General features: G+C 36.4%; 1 protein-coding gene across 1 annotated transcript in view; it reads right to left on the reverse strand.

Annotated features, from left to right (window-relative positions):
• Positions 1 to 732: 732 nt before the first annotated feature.
• The window catches only part of MUC19 (mucin 19, oligomeric), a 68,735-nt gene continuing 47,357 nt past the window's right edge, over positions 733 to 22,110 (reverse strand). The window contains exons 80-100 of the mRNA XM_017855253.1: positions 21,933 to 21,986; positions 21,724 to 21,777; positions 21,344 to 21,397; positions 21,145 to 21,198; positions 14,715 to 14,765; positions 14,393 to 14,446; positions 14,047 to 14,112; positions 13,784 to 13,825; positions 12,636 to 12,689; positions 11,507 to 11,560; positions 11,041 to 11,094; positions 10,688 to 10,741; positions 10,471 to 10,518; positions 8,464 to 8,493; positions 6,228 to 6,259; positions 5,977 to 6,139; positions 5,591 to 5,628; positions 4,052 to 4,162; positions 2,748 to 2,787; positions 1,722 to 1,830; positions 733 to 1,088 (exon numbers count right to left, since the gene is read on the reverse strand). Of these exons, the coding sequence (XP_017710742.1) occupies positions 905 to 1,088; positions 1,722 to 1,830; positions 2,748 to 2,787; positions 4,052 to 4,162; positions 5,591 to 5,628; positions 5,977 to 6,139; positions 6,228 to 6,259; positions 8,464 to 8,493; positions 10,471 to 10,518; positions 10,688 to 10,741; positions 11,041 to 11,094; positions 11,507 to 11,560; positions 12,636 to 12,689; positions 13,784 to 13,825; positions 14,047 to 14,112; positions 14,393 to 14,446; positions 14,715 to 14,765; positions 21,145 to 21,198; positions 21,344 to 21,397; positions 21,724 to 21,777; positions 21,933 to 21,986 (1,400 nt within the window). The 3' untranslated portion in view covers positions 733 to 904. The remainder of the gene's footprint in view (positions 1,089 to 1,721; positions 1,831 to 2,747; positions 2,788 to 4,051; positions 4,163 to 5,590; positions 5,629 to 5,976; positions 6,140 to 6,227; positions 6,260 to 8,463; positions 8,494 to 10,470; positions 10,519 to 10,687; positions 10,742 to 11,040; positions 11,095 to 11,506; positions 11,561 to 12,635; positions 12,690 to 13,783; positions 13,826 to 14,046; positions 14,113 to 14,392; positions 14,447 to 14,714; positions 14,766 to 21,144; positions 21,199 to 21,343; positions 21,398 to 21,723; positions 21,778 to 21,932; positions 21,987 to 22,110) is intronic.

Consider the following 22,110-nt stretch of genomic DNA (forward strand, 5'->3'; position numbering starts at 1 on the left):
GATCTGCCTGCCTCAGTCTAATCTCTCTATTTAGCTACCTACTTCACTGGTACACAACATACAAGCACAGGACTGAGTTAGATGGAGAAAGATATTTATTTTGGTTTTGGTCTTGCTGAGTTTGTGGTACCTATAGAGCATCCAGTGAGAGGTGTTAAATTCAAAGTTGTATCAGTGTGTCTGAAACTCAGAGGTTGAGGTTTGTGACACAGACTGGAAATCCTCAACGTATAAATACATCTACTTAAATTGATGAAATTGGCCAACGACTGAGTAAAATGACAAGCAGAACAGGATGCGACTGGAAAACTAAACTTTGAGGACTGGCAGAAATAAAGCTGTCCACACAATGTAGGAGCATTAATTTTAAATGATGTCACAGAAAGAAAAAAGAAATGATGTCATAGAAACAAGGAGAAAAATGTCTCAAGAAAGGAAGAGTAGAAATGCTGTCAGACCCTGTAGGCAGAATTATAAGAAGGTCACTAGTGTCCTAGCAGGAGGAGTTGTAGTAGGATGGGAGGAGTGATGCAACTGGCATAGGAAGTGAGAAAAGAAAACCAAGTCTACATTTTCAATAAGTGAAGGAAATGAAACAGGAGAAGGGCATAAGAAGCTGAAGGATAAAAGGAAAATATATTGAAGAGTCATGATATGATCCAGTTTCTGCTAGACTTGCAGAATTCGTTTTGCTGTAAAATAAATACCCTTGCTCATGAATTGCTTGTCAGGTTGTGTTTATTTTTCAGATCCAGTCCACGAGAGAGCAAAATTCCTCATAATGAGAACTCATTGTTTTGAGTGAGATACAAATGTTTAGTTATTCCCACTATTTTAATCATTATTTTTCCTCACTTATAAAATAAATACCAGGCCTGTTAAAACTGGGAAAGTGATGTCAGCATTAACTGTACATGTAAGTCGTATATGATTGGCATATGTCTAAACAAGAGCAGGTTGTGATATGCCTGTATTGGTAAGGGATCGTACTCCCATCAGGACAGTCAAGTACAATGTCTCTGAGTTCATAGTTTTCTTCTCGGCAACAAAGACATGAATGTTCCAAGAGTAAGATATCATAATTGTACCTAAAAGAAAAATTCAGTAATAAACATTTTTAGAATTTTAAAGATAAACTGACATCATTACTCAAGCAGTAATTGTCTAAGTGACTTAGCAAGCCTTGTAACCAATTTATTCTTTTTCTAGACCTTGCATTTCCTGTGTCACTATAAAGCTCTGATGTTGCTCAGTGATAAGAAATCCGAAAAGAAGTTATAATCTCATAATTGGAGCATTATGGTGAAAAAGTAAACTAAACAAAATGTTAAATATAACTTAATATGAGATTATCTCTATATTAATCTATACGTAAAAGTGTACATAAAGGAAAAACATACTGTCTAAATTTCAAGTGTAAGTAATTCAAGAAATTCACTTCTTTGCTTAAATATTTTCTGTAGTCACTGTATGAAGATGAGTACATTTGTTACAAAGGTATCATGGTTGGCATATTTAGAAAACTACTTTGGAATGACATCACTATTTTAAGTGAATATTTTAGTTCTCAGATCTTAATATCTTAGATTCTTCTTTCATTTGGTCCTTATAACAAAATAGTATTGCTCTCACATAAAAGTTTTTCCATGTAATATTTTAAAAGGTTCATTTTCTCCACAAGGTTACAAAGTTAACACACGATACACATTCAAAGAACTCACTTGACAGTCTTTTCACATTCCCCTGCGCATTTTGCCATCTGAACTCTTTTCTTGCAACCATTGTAGATAACAGTCACATTCACAAGGGAAGATCTGCAATTATTCTTACCTAAAACAAAAAGGAAAAGCTAGTCAGAAGTGAGGTTTAACATTAACAATTCCATGTTCTCACTCATAGGTGGGAACTGAACAATGAGATCACTTGGACTCGGGAAGGGGAACATCACACACTGGGGCCTATCATGGGGAGGGGGGAGGAGGGAGGGATTGCACTGGGGAGTTATACATGATATAAATGATGAATTGATGGGTGCTGACGAGTTGATGGGTGCAGCACACCAACATGGCATAAGTATACATATGTAACAAACCTGCACGTTATGCACATGTACCCTAGAACTTAAAGTATAATAAAAAAAAAAAAATTGCTAACCCTCCATTTTCTTAACCTATAAATAATAGCAACTACTTTGCAACATGATTGAGGAGACTAACCATCTCAGCACCATTACAAGGTAGCTGGTTAATACTCAGATTACTGGTATCTTGTTGTTCCTGTTATCACTATCACACTATCACAGGTGAAGGCGTTGAGGGGAGAAGTAAGAGGAAGGGAGAGGGGAAGAAATGGGTAGATGGATTATTTTGACATCTATCAAAAACAGGGGTGGATGAATTATTTTTGACATCCATTTTCTCATCACTGATTATCCTTATGATCTAATACACCATTTACAACACAACTTGCTGATGTCAAAAGAACAAGCTAATCTTTTCCATGAAAAATTACATTTGTTCCCTTGTAAACGTTTTTTTACTGAGAAGAATGTTGCAGTCAACATGAATACATAGCCATAATACATTATGTACAAATATCCAATGGAAGTTTACACAGATAGGCTAGGTTACCTGTTGTGTTAAAAATACAAGATACTTTCTCTTAATGATCTGCCATTTTGTTTTAAAGAAATTAAACTTTTGTCAACAGCTTACATTTTTCTCTGTGCAGAACTTAACTTTACTCACATGTATAGCAACATTTTTTTGAATCATAGATTCTGTCTTCCTGTAGGGGTAAGAAAAAAGAGAAAAACGGGAAACGTTGTTCCAAATTTTTCTGCAAATAATACAACACTTCTTAATTGGTTAAAATGCATCACATCACAAAGAGGAAATGGAACAGATGGACAATCTTACCCCAGATCTAGTAAGCAAAGGGCAGGAAAGGAGAGACATCAGCTTAGTAATAAAATATGACTAAAATTTTCAACAATGGGTAAAGGAAAAATAAGCTTTAAATTCTTGTTAAAGATAACATTAAATAATATTAAATTATTTATCACTTACTGAAAAATGCTCTAACAATAATATTACTACTACACACCAGAAACTCACAATTAAAAGCTGCACCTTTGAGAAATTGATAGGTTTAAATTTATAACAAAGTAAAAGCATGATAAATATTGAAATCCGGTATTAGAGCTCGAAAATAAAACGTCATACCATATTATCAATTATATCTTCAGAAGGAAAAATGGTAACTTAAACCTCCCTTAATAATTGAAACTTAAGCATTCATTAATATAAAACCCAGCCATACTTGGGGAGCACAGAAATGGAGAAAACTGTGACACAAAGAAAGACCTAAAGTACCCAGACATGATTATATAGAAAAATTGGTATCCTTATAGATAATTATTTGAGCTATTTTTAAAAGTTAGTGAGTTTTTTAGTTTAGAAATAGCAAAATGCTTTCTATAATAACTGACTCCTTCTAGATGAGCACTAAATTAAGTTTTATAAAGCCTGCAAAACATGAGAGCCTTTCTTGATATGAAAAAAATATATACTTAACAATAAAAGATGAGCATGTCTGGAATCACCCGGGCTCTGGATATAATGCATTTGTTTAAAGAGCTATGCAATCTACAAGATATTTATGTCTGCTAGCCAGACACAAATATTTTCTAATGAGATTGAAGACAGGTTGACTTTTTCTTTTGAGAGGAAGTCTTACTCTTGTTCCCCAGGCTAGAGTACAGTGCTCGGCTCACTGCAACCTCCGCCTGCTGGGCTCAAGCCATTCTCCTGCCTCAGCTTCCTGAGTAGCTGGGATTACAGGCACCTGCCACCATGCCTGGCTAATTTTTATATTTGTAGTAGACACGAGGTTTCACCATGTTGGCCAGGCTCGTCTCAAACTCCTGACCTCAGGTGATCTGTGCGCCTCGGCCTCCCAAAGTGCTGGGATTGCAGGTGTGAGCCACTGTGCCCAGCCAGGGTTTGATATGAGAACTGAATCTCAGTGTTCATTAGTTAAGATGACTTACTTCTGCACACCAGGTCTGCTTTGGGCAGTCCTGGACTACTGCAGCAAAGCCAGTGTCTTTGCAGGAATAGGAGACACAGGGGTTGCTGGGGTCATCGAATGAAGCACCAATCTGGGAGGAAAAGAGGGGGATGAAAACAAAGTATTCACCTTGATTTCTTTTAGAGATTTGCAAGAATATCAGTTTAAAAATTCAAAATCATGTTTAGTGATTTTCCAGAGGCACTTTGTCATTAGGTTAATAGTAAAGAAAAGATGGTTTGAAAGTCTTCCACTTCCATGAATAAACCAAATTTGTTCATTGAGACACAGAATGTGTCAAGATTCTCAATCCTCAAATTAAGATTCACGAACAGTTACTCTATTATATATTCAAGAAATTTTCAAGACAGGTTTTTTTATAGTGATCAAGCACTTAATCAATTGTTATGTTCTAAGCTTAAGGGGAAACGAGAAATTTAAGTGGGGGAAAAAATGGCACAAAATAGGCTTATCATATTAAAACAAATGACAAGTCTCACAAGATGTCTTCTATCTTGGCCTATATTCCTATACTTTTAAGCTCTCTGCTGTTACTTTGTAATTAGCTTATGTTAAATATTCAAACAACAGTTTGAGAAACTGCATTTATTTCATGGCCTCAGACAAGATGAACTTTCTGATAAATTGGAATTTTACTATAAATGATCAGAAGAAAACTTTCCTTTTGTTTCTTAAATATCATCATATTTTTTGTTAAAAAACTACCACAGGTTCAAGTCAGATCAACTTTGGACACTAAAAATTTAAGAAGTCCAGGTAGAAATGTGAGTGTGATAAATGGGTTATCAAAGTAAAACTCTCATAGGATGTTTTATCTATTGCCTAATATACCACATATATTTCATTTTAAATTTTTTAATATTTACTATCACCATTTCAAGTGTGTTAATATCAATTTGAGAATCATCTGATTTTTATGGCTTCGTTATACTTTTTTCTAAAAAGTTAAATTACTGTCCAAAATGTCAAATTAGTTGTCAAAATCCAGCCTTGAATATATTGTGTTGCTGTCGCTGCATAATAGGGTTCTAGCCCTTTGGGTTTTCTTATTTGATCTCTGACAGCTTGACCATCTGATCTTTCTGGTTATAATTACAGTTTGACTCTGTTCATTGATTTGAATGTTACAAAGTATGTCTTCTCCATCTGGCAAGGCCCATGGGAAATTTTGTTCAGAAGCTCTACTGCTGAGTAGTTAATGATCAAGAATTATGTTTTCCTCCTTTGAAGAGTCCTGGTGAGTGTTACATTTGATGTTCCTTTGGAAGTGGGTGCGGGGAAAAAAATGAATGGATTCCAATCCGTTGTTACTAGGGTTAAAAAATATATATATTATATACAAAAAAAATATATTTATTATTATATTTCTTTTATATATATAATATTATTTATTATTATATAATATTTAGTATATAAAATAGGGCTGAAAGGTCCGTAGCCGAGTATTAAATTTATTCGTATAATCAACAAAAACATTTTAACGAAGAAAAGACCTTACCTCATAGTCAGTATTGTTAAATAAACACGTTCTTGGTTCTGAAAAATAAATATACTGTTTTATTCTAAAATACTATAATTTCTATTTATAAAACAGAAATTGTAGATGAGATCATACATAGCAACCAACTGTAATGTTTCTACCCATAATATCATAGTCTTCCTTTAATTTACTGATTATATTCATAACTTAATTCTGGGTGTCCCCCATTCTGAAGATGGTAAGTTTTAAGAATGCAAATATTATTATACTAATTCTGTACTATTTATTACACCTGTCTAGTATTATGTTTGACAAAATTGGTAGTTCAAAAAGTTATCTCTTGAATATGCTAATAAACAATCAACGAACATATTCAATTAAAATAATGTATTATGAATACACACCACAATATCCGATTTCACAGCAGGTGTCATTATATTGGAACTTCACAAGCTTTTCACCGGTTTTGCATGTGGGTGGAGAAGGGCACTCCTCAGGTTTACAGTCTATAGTCTTTGCATCAGTACAGGTACATCTGTGGCAATTGGCAGTCCATATGTCTCCAGGCTACATATACAAACCAAGTTTAGACTTCTATTCAAATACAGGAATGAGAGCACATTTGAATTAAAGTAGAGCAAAACTGTGTACTTACAGATTTCTCTTCTCCCAGTGGACCGTGACAAACTGTTAACATAAATGATAAATGGTAATTAAATTTGGCAAAATATAACCATCTGTTATTTATAGATAACCACCAGGTGGCCAATACTGTAATTGACATTAGGATTTCAGAGTCACAGAATTATACAAGATTTTATGGTGCCTTAAGGTGAATAAAATCAAGTCCACCTGCTTTAAGCAAACTGTTACCAACAGGCATATCCTATTTTTATAATCCTCAGCAAAGGATAATTCTTAATTTCTCCTGGCAGTGGTCAATCAATCTTACGGCTACTAACTGACTTACTGTTTTGCAGTCTGACTTCTGCTTTTCCAATCCTACAAGTCACCATGGCTTCATAATTACCAGACCCAAGGGCCTTTGCTCAGTTTAAGTTATCTGCCATCGTTGACATTGTTCATTCTTACCTTCTTGAAAAATGTTCTCCTTTCTTCAGATTTAATACTCTGAAATTTTTGTCTTCACTGGCAGTTTGTCTTACTCCCTCTCATTTTGCCTCTAACTCTTTCCTCTATCTCCACAATGTGCACTGTAACATCAAAAGAATGACTCTAAAATGTCCAGCTCCAGCCCAGACCTCTCTCACAGCTTTGGAGCCAGTTCTCTCTCTACCTCTAGACAGAATCCTGGCAGACCTATAGAAACCCAAAACTCGATGTGCACACAACAGATTGTATCATCTTCCCCCCCAAAACCAGCTTCTTTTCTAGACTAGCTTCCTTCTCTACGGATAGAACTATACTTTCAATCATTCAAGCTTAAAATCAAGGAGCCATTTGAGTTCTTCCTTCTATCACTGGCATCAAATCTACTGCCAAATCCTGTATCTCACATTCATTTCTTCCTTTCCTTATTCTATTTGCTACAATGCCACTCCAAGATCTTACTACATTTTTGATCTAGCATACTCTACTGGTTTTTTTTAGGAGATTACTCTGACTCATATCTCCTTCTGATCCAATCAGGTAACATAATTTTTCTAAAGCCTAATTCTCATCTCATTACTACTTTGATGGTCCCTTACGGCTGTGTAAACAAACACTTTATTCTAGCAGTCTAGCTTTTGAGGTCTCTCATATTGTGACTCAAACTGACCTTCTCAACTTTATCTCACTTCTCTCATTTACATGCCCTGGACTGGTCTGTTTGTGTTCTCAAATACCAATATTGTAATGAAATTCCTGGAGATACCTTAAAATATACAACACAAGTGACAGACAATATGCACTCTATATATAATACATAGTTTATATTTTTACTTTGAAATTTATTTTCTGCCTGATATGAAATTTGCCTATTTCTCTGAACACCTTCCTTTTCCCACTGTGTACTAAGGTCAGAGAATTATTTTTTAGTAAACTTTTTTGAAGATCCGACTACCTTTTTTATTTTATTTATTTATTTATTTTTTTATACTTTAAGTTCTAGGGTACATGTGCACAACGTGCAGGTTTATTACATATGTATACATGTGCCATGTTGGTGTGCTGCACCCATTAACTCGTCATTTACGTTAGGCATATCTCCTAATGCTATCCTTCCCTCTCCTGCCACCCCACGACAGGCCCCGGTGTGTGATGTTGCCCACCCTGTGTCCAAGTGTTCTCATTGTGCAATTCCCACCTATGAGTGAGAACATGTAGTGTTTTGTTTTTTGTCCTTGCGGTAGTTTGCTCAGAATGATGGTTTCCAGCTTCATCCATGTCCCTACAAAGGACATGAACTCATCCTTTTTTTATGGCTGCATATTTTTTAGTAATTTTGTTTACTTGCTACAAAGCACATCACATTGTCTTGAGAATGGTGGGGTGGTAAAGTTCCTTAAAATTACTTAACTCTGGCTAAATGGAATTTTTTCTACTATAGCTCATTCCTCAAGTTGAAATTATCTAGTTTAAAAAGATGCTCACTATCAAGTGACAATATTTTGGTTAAGGTATCATAATTATATGAAACATTTAGTAGGTAAACCTTGTTTTGATCTAAGTAACAAGGTATATTTGTTTGGTTTGGTTTCATTGGTTTGTGAAGGAGGAAATGAACTATTACTCACTATTAGGTGAATAAAAGCTAAGTTAATCCAATACATGTTTTCCTATTTTATAACATTTCCATGGCTGGTGACTTTTATTAGCAGGACCTCTGAAATTTGATTGATGAGAGGAGCCATTAATGCAGAGCAATTCTGAAGTCGTGGTACTCTTACCTGGAGCTGGTGGAAGTGAGGCTAGACATTCTGTGTAAAGACAGGAACCTTAAGTTAGTCTCTGAAGTTACTGGAATAGTATTGTGGCAAGTATAGTTATCTAATTCATTATTCTATTGCTGAAAACAATTGTCTACATAGCTAGTCTTACAAATAGATATATTTCCATCTATCTCCCCGTCCTGCTCCTCGCTGCATTTGAAATTCCATTGTACAGTTTCCTTTGGACCTCATATTTTAATGAGAGAAAAATGTAAGTATCAAAAGGAGAAAACATCAAGGTAAACTCTTCAAAATTTTTTGAAGGCAGTTCTAATGAATAGGACAAAAAAAGAGATTTAAAAGGGAAAATAATAATTCTGCTACAGTATGAGTATTAATTACCCAGTTTTAGTCATTTAAAAACCTTTATTCTCCTTATCTTCTTGAAATACTTCAATTTTGCTCTATCTTCTCCCCCAACAAATGCTTTAAACTCGCAATATGTATTTTTTTAGCCTTTACACATCACATATTTTGGTCAATCCAACAATTCACTCATAAATTTCAAATTCTATTCCAAAACTTCTAAAAACAAAATGAATATTTTATGCAATCTGGCCAGTCACAGTGGCTCATGCCTGTTATTGCAGCACTTTGTGAGGCCAAGGTGGGCAGATCACTTGAGGCCAGGAGTTTGAGACCAGCCTGGCCAACATGGTGAAACTCCATCTCTACTAAAAATACAAAAAGTAGATGGGTATGGTGGTGCTTGTCTGTAGTCCCAGCAACCAGGGAGGCTGAGGCAGGATAATCACTTGAACCCAAGAGACAGAGCTTGCAGTGAGCCGAGATCATGCCATTGCACTCCAGCCTGGGCAACAGAGCAAGACTCCGTTTAAATATATATATATATATATCTCACACACACACACACAGACACACACACACACGTTTTTCTTGGTAGGTTGAGATATATATGTGTGTGTGTGTATATATATATACACACACACACATACACACACGTATATGTATACATATGTGTGTATATGTGTATATTTGTGTGTGTGTGTGTGTGTGTGTGTGTGTGTGTATCTCAACCTACCAAGAAAAAGGCTGACCTAGGAGCAACAGAATATTTGAAGAGAACTTAAAATTTCTACATGTTTAGGTAAAGTGATCCCAACAACTAATAGGCCCAAAATATAGATTACAAAATGAATTAAAGGTATGGAAATTTGGGTAATCAAATGTTTCCAACTCTTTACATAGGGAGGCTAAGCCAGGTGCTAGTTATGGATGCTTAGCAAAGTAACAGAAACCAGCAACAGGAGAGAAAAAAGATCAATTAGGCATAAATACAAGAGAAAATATTCCCTGACCAGGATTGCAAGCGTTCGTTGGAGATATTTGTAAGAGGAGCCATAGAGAACAGTCTCCTAATCACCACATTTGTATCAGAGTAATTTCTCAACTATCTGATCATGTCAGACTCTTGATCAAATCCTTAATGGTATCCCATTACTATAAGGATAAAGCCTTGTTGAAGTTTGGTTCTTCATAAAATTTCCTCTACTTACGTTTTTGCTCTCATTTCCTCCCTGAACCTTATGCAGTCATTGCCAATATCTGGTTGATTCTTGAACTCCCCCATGAGGTCTTATATCTTTATCTTTTCCAGGGCTGTTTGGCAGGAATACCCTCCCCATCCATGCCAATTTTAAACTCAATCATGCCATTTCTCATGCCTTTACTCCACACTACCAATTAATAAGCAGAAGTTAACACTACTCTCACTCCACCCTCGGAACCCCATATTTTGTGCATATTTTGGGTATCACTAAATATATACTATCTGTGCCCAAAATAATCTCTTCCTCCCACACACACAGAATAAAAAATGGCAAGTGCTGCATCCTGCTGATGTTTTTGCTTTTACTGTCTGCTAGAGAGTTTAGCACACATAAGGTACTAAAGAAATATTAGTTGACATAGTAACAAAGAAATTAGGGCTTTTCCTATACTGACCTGTTTTATTTTCAGTTTCTACTTCTCTGGTTGCCACGACAGTGGTTTCTGAGAGGAAATAAATGGATGGTATTGTGATTTTAAAAATTAGAATAACCTACACATATCAAGTCTGTGTTTATGTACATGCCCAAATGATGGCACAAATTCATACTCAGGGAAAACTTTGTGTGGAACAGACAATTTATTCCAGTTCATTTGGGTCATCTGATTTTACCTGACTGGGATACTTGTGGTCTTGTTGGCACTCCGGATGGAACCAAAGTGGAGCCTCGCAAAAGGAAATATAAGATATTTTAGGACTAGCACCCTTCATAATCCCCTGCTCAGAATTCTCAATCTGCATGAAGAAGTCTTAGGAGGGGAGCCCCAGTGAAAACCTAAACCAAAAACTCCCAAAGGGAAAAAAGAAAAAAAGGTATCCTTAGTGGAATTTCAAAGTTGTGTTCTAAGAGGAAGTTGAATGCCATCATCCTGGCCTCGGTCTTTCACTTCTCTCCTACGTCTCTCCTACCCCTCTCCTCCTAACTCAACTTCTTATGTATAATCAAAGCCACACTGAATACTCACCTGTTTGCACTCCAGTTCCAGAAGTTATTTTCACTCCTGTGGAAGCAGTGACTGCTTAAAAAGGAACAAAAGTGGTGAGTACAGGGGACTGGAGAAGCTAGAGCTTAACTTCATTTTAAAAAAATGTTTTATTCTTCATGTTTTAGATGGACAGATAAAACTATGTATTTTGTACATGATGTTCTGAAGAACTACATTATGCCACTCTCTTAGCACTTTTCAAGAATATATTATTAACTACAGTCACGATCTTGTGCAATAGATCTCTTGAATTTACTCCTCCTGTCTAAATGAAATCTTGTATCCTTTCACCAACATCTCCCCACCATACCCCTCCCCTTATATACAACTACCCCAACCACTGGTAACCATCATTCTACTCTTTACTTCTGTGAGAACTGCAGATAAGCTATCCTGTCTTCTGAGGGGCCACCGAGACAAATGTATTTATTACTATTTGACTTACCTGTGGTAGGAGGTCCAGGAGCAGCGGTTTCGTCAGATGCTTCCTTGGAAGGACCTAAAATGAGCAAGGGAAGAGCAATACACTTTTTCTGATCTCAGAAGAGCATTTACTTAAGACACCTCCACGTGGAACAAGAGTCTCAAAGCAGTTGGAATATACTAACACATCTACTAATGCTAGCTCACGCCCCCGCTGTGGAAACACTAAGAACTTCCTATTGTAGCAATCCCTTGTTCACAGAGGTGAAGTGAAGATTCTTCTTTGACCCTCATATATGTTTCTCTTCTGGGTTCCCTTTCTCTAAGTGATGAGAGCTTTTCTCACACTTTATACATGTTTCACTTCTGGTGCCCCTTCTCTAAATGACAAGAGCTTTTCTCAAGCTTAACTCTTATTTCATGTAACTTGGTTTCTTGGTTCTCCTGTATTAACTTTGGAGGGACAGAGTGGGAAAAAATGAGAAAATGAGAGACCTAATGTTGCCCTTAGCTTAACTACATTTTAGACAGGTTTGTTCCTAGCTATTGGCTCTTAACCTCCCTTTTCTTATTTACTTTAGATAACTTGCCTTACTTTTAAATTCTTCCTCTGTCCCTTTGAGATGTAATTCTTCTCCCACTCTCTTGTCAGTCTTACAATTCATAAATATCTTTCTCAAGGACCTGACAGCCACTCTTTTGAAATGTAATTATCAGGAAAAATAATGCCTCTGTCTCCCAATCTCTGTGGGAGGGCAGGGGCCTAATTTTGACCTGATTAAGTGCCAATTACCAAACACAGATGGCCTAATCATATACGTTAAAGTCTCTCCAAACATTCTTCATTACTTTTCCACTAGCTTAGCCAAGCACTAAACAATTCTCCTGCCTTTTGTTTTATCAGAGCTGAGTTCAGTCTCTCTCCCCTATTGCAATGGTTTTGACACTCATTGTAATAGTCTTGAACAAAGTCTTCTTTGCCTGTTTAACTACATCTGGTACAATTTTATTTTACAGTTGAAGTGTGACATTCATTCAAAGAGATAAATATTGCCTATCTGTATTGACTTTGTAAACAGTATTTACTTTGGTGTTAAAGACACAGAAATGTTGAGCATGTAATCTTCATTTGAGACAATAATTTATATTACCTGCGATGGAAGTTTCTGGGATTCCAGTGATTCCATTTGATACTACAGTGGTGTCTGCAAAGGAAAACGAGGGCAAATTCATATCAGCCACAGCCCTTATTCCTATCCTCAGCGATCAACATGAGGAAGAGAAAGCAAATCAGATGACATTCTGGGCCAGTGTTCCAGCTAGCCCACAGGGCACCTTGTGAATTACAGACACACAAATAACTCCTCTGGACAGATGAGAATTCATGGATTTCAGTGTCTGCTCTCTCCTTTAGTGGTGCCCTGTGTGCCTTCACAGCCTGACCTGGGGACTCTGGCATGAGCCTGAGAAACCCCAAAACAAGGAAACAACCATAGATGGCTAGGAAAGGTAAATACCCTAATGGGACTTCCTGAGTCTTATCTTTACCCCCAGTATTTCCCTATGCTGAAGCAATGGATAGGAGTCATTAATGAGAACCCAGTGGAGTTAAACAGATTTAACCACTGACAGACACTCGTTTAACCCTAAGAAAGGCAAAGAAGAATGAGGTAGGAATTGATGTGTGGATGCTACAGTCAGTTCCACAGAAGGGATCTTAGTTTTCTAGCCTTAGGTTCTTGTAGCTACCTACTAAATATTTACATACCTGTGTTTGAACTTCCAGAAATAATTATGCTAGAGGCTACCTCAGTGGTGCCTGTAATAAGAGGGAAAGACACAATGCCTTTCCCATCATCAGAAATGTATGGCTTTTCCACATAACCTGGTTTCTCTGAAGCAACAGAAAACAATTTAACAAGTTTTCTTGCACTAAATGCTAAGCCTGGCATGTTTTCCAATTGACTCTTTCATAATTGTATGTTCAAGGGAAATATGGGAGAGGAAAGTCACAATTGCCTCATATATCTCATTTCTCTAGATCTAGAATCATCCAGACTTCAATTACTAAATTTGAGAATGTGTTTCTTATATGCACATGATTTACCTCCAGTAAAAATTTTAAATGTAAGAAAAGGGACAAGTACTCCAGAGAAAGAAAACCAGAAAACAAAGTGTGTGTAAACTTGTGATCAAAGGTTAAATATCTAAATCAAAGCCTTAATCAGCACAATTACCTGCATCTATTGAATAATCTCTTAATCAGCAAAATTACCTGCATCCATTATAGTAATCTCACCTTCTTGGCTGCTGCTGACTCCTGTTGATCCTGGGGTATTGCCTGACAAGACAAAGGGAGTACAGAAAGGATGTGTCTAGATACTTATTAATACATCTACAATATATCTTGGAAAAATCAGAGAATTGATCTAGATTGGCCTCATGATCTCTTATTAAAGGGAAAGCAACCACTTTCCAGCCACATTCATTTTCATTCAAAATCTGTATGTAGTAAACTCAAATGGAAAAATCGTGGAGAATCCAAAATGTGAAAAAACTCACCTGATGAAATTTCTGCTTCAGTGGTTCCAACATAACCTTTAAAAGTTGTGGCCTCTGTAAGAGCAACTTAAGAAAAGTGGAAAAGATGGAGCGTGTCAACATGAAAATGATATGGCAATAGATGACGTTATGAGATAATTTACTATTTTTAATGTTTTTAATGTTTGTGCATACATAGTAGATGTATATACTTATAGGGTACATGAGACGTTTTGATACAGGCATGCAATGTGAAATAAGAACATCATTAAGAATGGGGTATCCATCCATTGAGCTGCGAACAATCCAATTACACTGCTTAACTAAGAGCCGTTTAAAGGAGAATTCCTTTTACTACTTGACTTACCTGTTCTGAAACCTCCAGGTAAGGCTGTTGTCCCAGAGCCTATCACAGTGTAGCCTTGGATGAGAGGGAGAAGGAAGAGGGGGTAATATCAGCAGTGTCTTATAGGATAGAAATCATGGTTTAGAACAAATCCATGTGTTTCTGTGAGACAATGCATTCCTTCTCCGGGATTCCTTTCCCAAGAGGTAAACTAAACATGGTTTTCCCTGTTTTATAGTGTTCATTTTGGTTAGCTTCAGTCCTCTGGGATCCTTGTTTTCCAAGTTAGCATCATGAACGAGGGCCTTTCCCATCCTCACCTTTTTCAATTCCCCATGCTCACCTATTTTACTTTCAGTAGGTTGGCTTCTCCCTGAAATTATGTTGGTGATCCCTAAAGGTTGAAAAATGAAAAGGATTGAGAATCTTAATATTTTAATTCTTTCAAGAGAGTTTCCCCCCTTCTACTTTCTACTTTCAAAGTTTCATAACTATGAGGCTAGGTTCTCTGAAAAAATGAAATATTAAAAAATATGTCCCCAGCAAATTCTGGCTGATCCTGTTTGAGATTCTGAATCCCCAAATTAGAGGCAATATGGTCTCCTGGTATAACATGGTATATCCCAGTACTTCAGTACACAGTGCTAAGTCAAACACATTGGAAATTGCTAAACCAGAACTCCTCTCCCTTTCAGGCTCTTTGCCTATGTCCACCCTTTATGTCCTGGAGAGCCCAAGGAACTCTCTTTGTCTGTTTTCTCTTCTCCCTGTATGTAAATAACACACAGTGGGTTATTTAGGGCTAATGTAACCCTAAATAACTCATCAGTACCCATAGTTTCAAATATTATTTGTAAGCAAAGCACTGACAAATCTCTATCCCAGTACAGGCTTCTCGTCTGGGCCCCAGTCACCTTCATCAACTCTTCTGGACATCACTACCTGGAAACCTCAGAGTAATTTGAATTCAAATGATCAAAATCAGACCTTACTGTATCACCTATCAAATATTATTTTTATTTCCTCTAGTATATTCACAAACTTGGTAGATGGCACCATCATCTATCCACCCAAGCACTCAAATTATGAACTAGGAGTCAGCTAAATTTATTCCTCTCCTTTATCTCCTCAGCCACACTTGTTGATTCTAACTGGCTAACATTGTACACTCTTTCTGCCTCTGCATCCCCTTATGACTAGCTTATTTCAGTCCCTAACCATCTGTCATTTCCAAGAGATTTCAAACTATACAACATACCTCCTCCACCCTTACTCTTACTCTCTTTCATATCAATCTTCTACCTGTGACTAATATTCCCAAAAAATACAACCTGGGTATGATAATTAACCTATTTAAAAATCCCTTCTCATTGCCCATGAATCAATGTTTTAATTTTTGGTGTTATAATTGAGCCCAATATTATAATAGTCTCATAGAATATAGAATTGATGAGTGATTTTTTTCTTCATTTCATGATATTTCTGTCCCAACTTTGTAATCTAGAAGCTCGAAAAACTTCCCAACATTCCCTCTTTCCATGCTCTCTCAACATCTGGGTTGCGTTCCACAAGTATATTGTATTATTGTATTATAGCTCCCTGAAAATTCCATACTGTTTTACATCCCCCAGACATTTGAATAGAAAAGAGAAAATATTCTTTTCCATCATCATTTTTTCAAGTAAACAAAAGATGCCCAAGATGCCTTAAGTTTATTTCAGTCGTCTTTTATTTATCCAGCCTGGAAATCTTGGTTAGTGGTGGCTTTGTTTGATATGAAAGTAGTATGAGCAAAGACAAGTGTGGAAATATTTTACCTAGAAAGATTCCTGTCCCCATTTAGGTATCTACTTCTGGGAAGCTATGTCCTAACAATGATGTCCCTAATTAAATCTTTAGTCCAGGGTATTCCACAGCATTAATATGACCACCTTCAACGGACTTCAGTAAGTCTTCAAATGAAAAGTTTTATCATCTCCTGTCAGGGCCTAAATTTCACTAGTAATTAATGAAATCCTCTGTAATTAATTTCTAGTAGTGGTATTATATTTAGTAATTAAGTTGTAGTTCCTGGTAGTAGAGGAAAAAGTTGAGATGACTTAAGTTTGAAATCTGGAAAATATTTCATGTTATAGTAGAAGACATATTCTCAAAGAAGAGATGGCCTTTTGCCTGAAGTACCCATAGACAGCTTTCTTTTGTAATTTTGACTAATCCCTGTTGAAATTTCCAGCAAGTGTGATGAAAGAAGATATTCTAGGGGATTTGAAATGAAAATGAAATTGAGGGAAAGATAGTAAAACAGAGAGAAAGAGAGAGAGAAATACCATAGTAATGACTTTTTTTTAACCCAGAAAATAGCATAGACTTGGAAAAATGCACATTTCTTATAAGCCATCCAAGGGCTTCTCTATGCAAAGAAAAACAAAAACCACATTTTCTCCCAGGCTTTCTCATCTCCCAAAATCAACTGCGGCAAAACTGTCATTCTGGAGCCCCTTTGCTGTGGTTAAATACTTTGGAAAGCGGTGCTTTTCCTTTGCTCATCAGTTTTACTTCCTGTGGTGTGGCTCCCTCATGTTTCAATAGGGACTTCTTGGAAGTGTGGGGTGATTTTTTAAAATTAAATTTATTGGAACCTTATTCATGAGAATAAACCCATGAGAATAGGTTTAATATGCAATAGAAGTCCAAGATGGGAAAATTAAAGATCTTTGCTAATCAAGATATGGCGTTTTCTAGGCTCCTGAAAACTCCAGCTGACCATATGAAGGCAAGATGGATAAAAGATTCATAATAACACATCATTCTTAGTTTCATAAAAATCACATCTAAAAAGCTGGTGTGGAGTGGCAAGTTGGAAAAAACAAAAACAAACAAAAAACAAGACCCGTCCATCTGCTGTCTTTAAGAGCTCCATCTCACATGTAATTATACGCACAGAGTTAAAATAAAGAAACAAGGATCTATGATGCAAAAGGAAAACAAAAAAGATCAGAAGTTGCTATTCTTAGATAAAACAGACTTTAAACCAACAACAGCAAAAAAGGACAAAGAAGGGCATTACATAGTGAAAAAGTGTTCGATTCAAGAAGACGAATTAACTATTCTAGACATATACGCACCCAGCATTGCGATATCCAGATTCATAATGCAAGTACTTCTAGACCTGCGAAAACACAGCTGCACAGTAATAGTGGGGGACTCCAACACCCTACTGACGCATTAGGTAGATCATCAGGGCAGAAAATGAACAAAGAAATTCTTGTGCTCACTTCAGCAGCACATATACTAAAATTGGAATGATACAGAGAATATTAACATGGCCCTGCTTTAAGGATGACACAAAAATTCATGAGGCATTCCATATTTTTCAAAGATACAGCATACCAGAATCTCTAGGTCACAGCTAAAGCAGTGTTAAGAGGGGAGTTTATAGCGCCAAATGCCCGCATCAAACTGTTAGAAAGATCTCAAAGTAACAACCTAACATCACACCTACAGGTACTAGAGAAACAAAACCAAAGCAACCTCAAAACTAGCAGAAGACAAGAAACAACAAAAATCACAGCTGAACTGAAAACAAATTAAGATGTGTAAAACCATACAAAATATTAATGAATCTAGCAGTTTGTTTCTTGAAAGAATAAATAAAATGGATAGACCGCCATCTAGACTAATAAAGAGGATCCAAATAAACACAATCAGAAATGACAAAGGAAATATTACCAGACTCCATATAATTACAAAAAAAAAAAAACTCCCAGAAACTACCACAAACGCATCTATGCATACAAACTAGAAAACCTGGAAGAAATGAATAAATTCCTGGAAACATATAACCTCCCAAGATTGAACCAGGAAGAAATTAAATTCCTAGACAGACCAATAAAGAGTTCTGAAATTGAATCAGCAATCAAAAGCCTACCAACCAGAAAAAGCCCAGGACCAGACAGATTCACAGATACATACTACCAGATGAATAAAGACAAGCTGGTACCATTCCTAATGAAACTATTCCGAAAAATTTAGAAGAAGAAATTCCTCCCTAACTCACTCTATGAAGCCAGCATCATTCTGATACCAAAACCGAATGGAGACACGACAAAAAAAGAAAATTTCAAGACAATGATCTTGATGAACATAGATGCAAAAATTCTCAACAAAATACTAGCCAACTAAATCCAGCAGCATATCAAAAAGCTAATCCACCATGATCAAGTAGGCTTTATCCCTGGGATGCAAGGTTGGGTCAACATACACAAATGTATGTACCAATAAATGTGATTTACCATATAAAGCTAAAAACAAAAACCACATGATCATCTCAATAGATGCAGAAAAGGCTTTTGTTAATATTGAATATCCCTTTATGTTAAATACCCATAAAACACTAGGTACTGAAGGAACATACCTCCAAATAATAAGTCATCTATGACAAATCCGCAGCCAATATCATACTGAATTGGCAAAAGTTGGAAGCATTCCCCTTGAGAACTGGAACAAGACAAGGATGCCAACTTTCCCCACTCATATTCAACACAGTACTAGAAGTCCTAGCCAGAGCAATCAGACCAAAGAAATAAATAAAAGGCATCTGAATAGGAAGGAAATAAGTCAAACTAACTTTGTTTGCAGAAGATATTATTCTATACCTAGAAAACCTCCTAGTCTCTGCCCAGAAAACCTCGATCTGATCAACAACTTCAGCAAAGTTTCAAGACACAAAATAAGTGTGCAAAAATTAGTAGCATTTTTATACATCAACAACATCAAGGCTGAGAGCTAAATCAAAAAAGACAATCCTATTCACAATAGCCACAAAAAATAAAATACCTAGGAATACAGCTAACCAGGGAGGCAAAAGAGCCCTACAACAAGAACTACAAAACACTGCTGAAAGAAATCAGAGATGATACAAATAGAAAAACATTTTATGTTCATGGATAGGAAGAATTAATATTATCAAAATAGCCACACTGGCCAAAGCAATTTACAGATTCAATGCTATTTAAATCTGCCAATGACATTCTTCACAAAATTAGAAAAAAAAAATCTTTTAAAATTCATATGGAACCAAAAAGGAGCTTGACTAACTAAGGAAATCCTAAGCAAAAACAGCAAAACTAGAGGTATAACATTACCCAACTTCAAATTATATTACAATGCTACAGTAACCAAAACAGCATGGTACTGGTACAAAAACAGACACACAGACCAATGGAACAGAATAGAGAGCCCAGATATTATGTTATACACCTACAACCATCTGATCTTTGACAAAGCCAACAAAAACAAGCAATGAGGAAATGGCTCTCTATTCAATAAATGGTGCTGGCATAACTGGCTAGCCATGCAGGAGATTGAAGCTGAACCCCTTTCCTTACACCATATAAAAAAATCAACTCAAGATAGATTAAAGGCTTTAATGCAAAACCTAAAATTATGAAAACCCTGGAATATAATCTAGGAAATGTCATTTTGGATATCAGCCCTGGCAAAGATTTCATAACAAGATGCCAAATACAATTGCAACAAAAACAAAACTTGACAAATGGAACCTAATTCAACTAAAGAATTTCTGCACAGCAAAAGAAACTATCAACAGATTAACAGACAACCTACAGAATGGAAGAAAATACTTGCAAACTATGCATCTGACAAAGATCTAATATCCAGAACCTACAAGGAATGTAAACAAATTCACCAGCAAAAAACAACCCTATTAAAAATTGGGCAAAGGACACAAAGAGCTATTTTTCATTAGAAGGCATACACACATATGACAAGCATATGAAAACAATCACATTACTAATCATTAGAGAAGTACAAATCAAAACCACAATGAAATACCATCTCACACCAGTCAGAATGGCTACTATGAAAAAGTAAAAAACAAAACAAAACAAAAAACAGATGCTGGTAAAGCTGCAGAGGAAAGGGAATTGATCGTTGATGTGGATGTAAATTAATGCAGCCACTATGGAAAGCAGTCTGGAGATTTCTCAAAGAACTTAAAACAGAATCACCAATTGACTCCGCAATCCCATTAGTGGGTATCTATCCAAAAGAAAACAAATTGTTCTACCAAAAAGACAAATGCATTTGCACTTTCATCGCAGGGTTATTCACAATAGCAAAGACATAGAATCGACCTAGGTGCCCATCAATGATGGACTGGATTTTAAAAATGTAGTGTATACACACCATGGAACATTATACAACCATAAGAAAGAACAAAATTATGTCCTTTGCAGCAACACAGATGGAGGTAGAGATGCAGCTGGAGGCCATTATCCTATGTGAATTAATGCAGGAACAGAAAAACAAATACTGCATGTTCTTACTTATAAGTGGGAGCTAAACCCTGGACACTCATGGATATACGGATAGCAACAATAGACACTGGGGACCACTATAAAGGGGAGGAAGAAGGGGGCATTGAAAAATTGACTATTGGGTAGTCTGCTCAGTACCTGGATGACGGGATCATTCATACTCCAAACCTAAGCATCATGCAATACACTCAGGAAATGTAACAAACCTACACATGTACACCCCCGAATCTAAAATAAAAGTTGAAAAAATTTAAAATATAAAAAAAGACTAGTGTATGGAGAAAATCAATCTGAAGAGCAAGGTCCCAAGCTTGTTTACCTGACATGTCTCTTCAAGTGAAATACAAAATCCTGTTTCAGCTCATCTTCCCATTCATTCATCACTACCACAAACTCAAGCAAAGAATTGTTGAGAACCCAAAACAAACAACTCACCAGTTGCCATTCCAACTCCAGTGGCAACTCCAATGTCTCTAGAAGTCGTAGCCTCTGAGAAGAAATAGGAGAAAGTGGTATAGAATGCAGACATTTGGAAAAACGAGTAACAGTCTTACTTTATGTAATATCCCTATGGGAGCCATCAGGTCCCCAGAAGTTCACATAGGCAGGTTTCTTCAACTCTTTCATGACTCACTTGTGTTGGAACTCCCAGATACAATGGTTGTGCCAGTAGTTATCCCAGTGGTAACTGTAATCACAAGAGGAGAGAATCAATTTATGAATTCCTTTTCATCTAAAATTAGGATTTGGTTTAGAAAAAAAAAACAATAGGTTTCACAAGTGAACTAAAAGGTTTATATCAGGAACTTTTTTGCCTTAAGTGATATATTAGGCGTGTTCTCATGATGTCATTGTATTGCAAATAAGTAAACAGCAATTCATAAGGAGTAAACTATTTATATACTGGTAATTTGTACACAATGATTGAGGAAAATGTCCACTAAGTTCATTATAGCCAATTTGATTTAGTTTAAGATGAAAAGAAAAAATAATTATTTGATTGCTAGTGCTCACCTATTTTACTTCCAGCCTCAGTGGTTCCACCATTGCCCAAAGAAGTTGTGGCTTCTAAGTGAAGGGAGAAAAGAAGTAAATTCAGAAGAATCCTATAACTGAGAAAATCCCGTGGTATTCCCAGGGTATGGTAGAGACTGTGTATGTTTCGGGGGAGGGACTCAGTCATATTCCATGACTAAAACCCTTCAGATTCCCTATTAGGTTACCTGTGTTGGAACTTCCAGATGCAACTGTTGTGCCAGAGACTATACCAGTGGTGCCTAAAGCAGGGAGAGGGAAAGAGGGACCCCAAATTGTGATGCATTTACCATCCCAAGAAGAACATGGACAGCAATGACTGTCTATGACTTGAAAGCAGCAGAAAGCTTGTGCTATCCTGTCATC

Source organism: Rhinopithecus bieti, unplaced genomic scaffold, assembly GCF_001698545.2.
Source record: "Rhinopithecus bieti isolate Rb0 unplaced genomic scaffold, ASM169854v2 scaffold_1070, whole genome shotgun sequence".
Classification (NCBI taxonomy): Eukaryota; Metazoa; Chordata; class Mammalia; order Primates; family Cercopithecidae; genus Rhinopithecus; species Rhinopithecus bieti.